The 3,044-nt window shown below is 45.6% G+C and overlaps 1 protein-coding gene across 1 annotated transcript in view; it reads left to right on the forward strand.

Annotated features, from left to right (window-relative positions):
* Positions 1–958: 958 nt before the first annotated feature.
* The window catches only part of LOC104495658 (myosin light chain 1, cardiac muscle), a gene marked incomplete at its 3' end in the record, with an annotated part of 7,322 nt that continues 5,236 nt past the window's right edge, over positions 959–3,044 (forward strand). Inside the window, exons 1-2 of the mRNA XM_010138654.1 lie at positions 959–964; positions 2,144–2,171. Of these exons, the coding sequence (XP_010136956.1) occupies positions 959–964; positions 2,144–2,171 (34 nt within the window). The remainder of the gene's footprint in view (positions 965–2,143; positions 2,172–3,044) is intronic.

Raw genomic sequence — 3,044 nt, forward strand, 5'->3', positions numbered from 1 at the left:
CCCATTTGTAAGGGAAAGGATTTAATTCAGACATCTGGTGTCTTCAAAGCACATGCAGCACAGCCCACACATCAGGGCAGCAGGCAAGTGGAGAGAGATTAACCATCAGCATCTCTCATATGGGTTTGTACCAAATAGTGCCACTGTGAGCCTCGGAGGATGCTGTGGCACTCACAGGAATGTCCTTGTTTTAAAACCTCAGTTGCCAACAGAAGAAATACCAAGGGAAACACAATTCTTCTGAAGTGCCAGAAAGTACTTCAGAAATTGAAACTATTGGAATAGTTGAAACTGTGGAATAGTTGAAACTGTTTCAATATTTGAAAATATCTCAAACAAACAAAAAACCAAACAAAACCCTGAGGGAAACCATCCTAGTCTACTTCCAAAGAACTAGAGAATGCAAAGTCTTGTATCTCAGAACAAAATTCACATTGAATGCTTGAGTAGGTTTTGTAGCCCCCAGCTTTGGGTGGTGAGGGCTGCTCTGCTGGCTGAGCTCAGTGAAGTGTGGGGTGATGCTGGTGTGGAGACATGTAGATGCCAGGGGGCAGGAGCAGACTTGAGCATCAGGGAGTCCACTGGGCGCTTTCCCAGTGGATGCCTGCTGCAGTAGAGCTGCAGAAGCAGAGCTGCCTCAGAGCATGGATATGGGGTCACTCTCCATGGCTGCAGTGCATTGGGACTCCTTTGCCCACTGCTTGTGTTAGTCTGACCCCAGTTTTACCGCCTGCCCTCTGGATCCCTCCTGCCTGGGTTCTTAAGGACAGCTCCACCCCTGCTCCTGCTACAAGGAGATGGCTTTGGTTTTGTGTGCTCCACACCATCCTTGGGGAGAACGGACGGGAAACAAAAGCCCAGCCATCTTCAGTCTAAACATACCCCATGGTTTGTTCCATCCATCTTTAACGATACCTTGTGGCTGAGTAAATGATGACTCATTTTTCCCTGCTACTCCATGGCGGTACGTGCTGAAAGGGTGAAAAATAGCAGCAGCTGCCACCCACACATCTCTGCAGCTTTCCTGAGAGGAAGCCGTGCTTGGGTGGTAGGTCTGGTCAAACCATCTGCCACTGCCTTGCCAACTGTCATGCATAGTGCTCCAGCTCTGGGTGGTGTTCTTATAGGGGCCATGATTAGAAGTGAGGCACACTCAGCCCTTCAGCTGAAGCCTTCCCTTTAATCCAGCCGTGGGAATCTTCAGTCATCCTTTTTCACTCTGGAGCAGTTTCTCCTGGCCTGCAGTCTGACAAAAGGCCAGCTCACGCTTTTTGGGTGGGACTCACCAGATCAGAAAAAGACTTCTACATTTATGCTAGTCTCCAACACTCTTAATCGTCAATGCCTGTTCCTTTCTGCTGGTATGAAGCAAATGTGGGGTTGCTGACACATCCGGATATCTACATCTGAGCTTAGCTGAGAATTCTTCCCCAAGAGCCATTCATCAGAGTGGTTTAAATATGAATTGCCAGCAGCTCTGGCCCTATTTCACCCACACTGGCAATTGATGCCAGAAAAGACGCAATACGCAACTAGCTTCAGTCAAATTCTCAAAGCTTCATATGACTGGACACACTGGGTGTAAGGCTGCCGCTGACAGTGCACCTGTATAAATGTGTGCGCCAACGGGTGTTTATTTCTAATTAAACGAACATATGTGGATTTGGGATAGACCCAATCTAGATGATTACAATCTTCAAGACAAAGACGTGTTTGGACCCCTCCATGTTTTAGAAAAGGGAAGAGCGCTGCTTTTCTTTTAGGGCTCCCTTACTTGCATTCTTTAAATGCTTCCTTCCAGAGGCTTTCTGACTGCCGTTCAGGCAACTATTTTATAACTGGATTTCGTTCAAGGTAAATCATGACCGAGAATCACCAGTGAAGTGGTAATCCCCTGAAAAAGTTAGTTCAGATAAGGATTGAACAGCGCAGACACGAAAATTGAGGCCTGATTTTCAACAAGTGCAGGATTAGTGTTGAGTCCTGCTTCCCAAATGTGCCGGTTTTCTGGTTCTTTCTTCTCCTAATCCAGAGGATGCTTGGAAACATTTCTCATGGGCCTCACGAGCACCCAGAACCATAACACAGAGACTAACCTTCAGTTTTCTGGTTTTACCTGGCTTTTATTCTTTGTCTCTTCCAGGTTGAATTCACTCCTGATCAGATTGAAGGTGAGGAAGATGTGCTGCTCTTCTATGCATAGTAAACACCATCACTGGGAGGCACTGGCAAATGCTGGGATGAACATGAGTGTGGTATTGCTGCTCCCTTGGGAAGGATGTGCTTTAATTTATGGCTTTGCTCTTGCTCCATGCCTCCTCTAAACCCTCTGTTGAGTTGAGCAAGAGAAAAGGGGGAAGTCATGAACTATGCAGATTAGGTACTTATTCAATTAAAGAAAACCTCCATTTCTCTGCCCATGAGGAAAACCAAAGAAGAAAAAAAAAGCCCCACACATGCCCAAACACTCAGCCCAAACCTATACTCTTTCTTTAAGAAAACCCAGCTCTGCTTTTGAGAACTTTTCCTTGTACTCAATCAGAATTTAATGTGTTGCAGTTCTGTGACATATCTCCAGAAACCAGCAAATAATGACAGCGATGGCAATTTTCCTCTTTCAAAGCAAAACATCAGTACTAGTTTCTGAAACCCTTGTCGCAGCCCAGGGAAGTGATACTAAAACCTGAGCATGAAGTCCTGGGAACACCACCACTGCAGCTGCCCACTTTCTCCTCAACTACCAGCCTGCTTTTTACTTCAATGAATAATTGATAGACGGAGTCTAACATCTGGCAGAATTTTGCTTTGGTCTTTAAACACTTGGCAGAACTTGGTAGGACCTATGAAAGATGGTATCAGAAAATCGGTTAACTAGATGACAAAAAAAAAAAACAAAAAACCACAGATTACCCAGTCAGGTTGATTCAGAGAGGAGAGATACAGAAGGAAGGATTTCCTAAACGGGAACCAAATGTGCCTTAGCAAGTGAGACTTTGCCACAGACTCCTGATATTACCTCGGGATTTTCAAAACCCCCCCCACCC

The sequence above is a fragment of the Buceros rhinoceros genome, unplaced genomic scaffold (assembly GCF_000710305.1).
Source record: "Buceros rhinoceros silvestris isolate BGI_N320 unplaced genomic scaffold, ASM71030v1 scaffold37296, whole genome shotgun sequence".
Lineage (NCBI taxonomy): Eukaryota > Metazoa > Chordata > Aves > Bucerotiformes > Bucerotidae > Buceros > Buceros rhinoceros.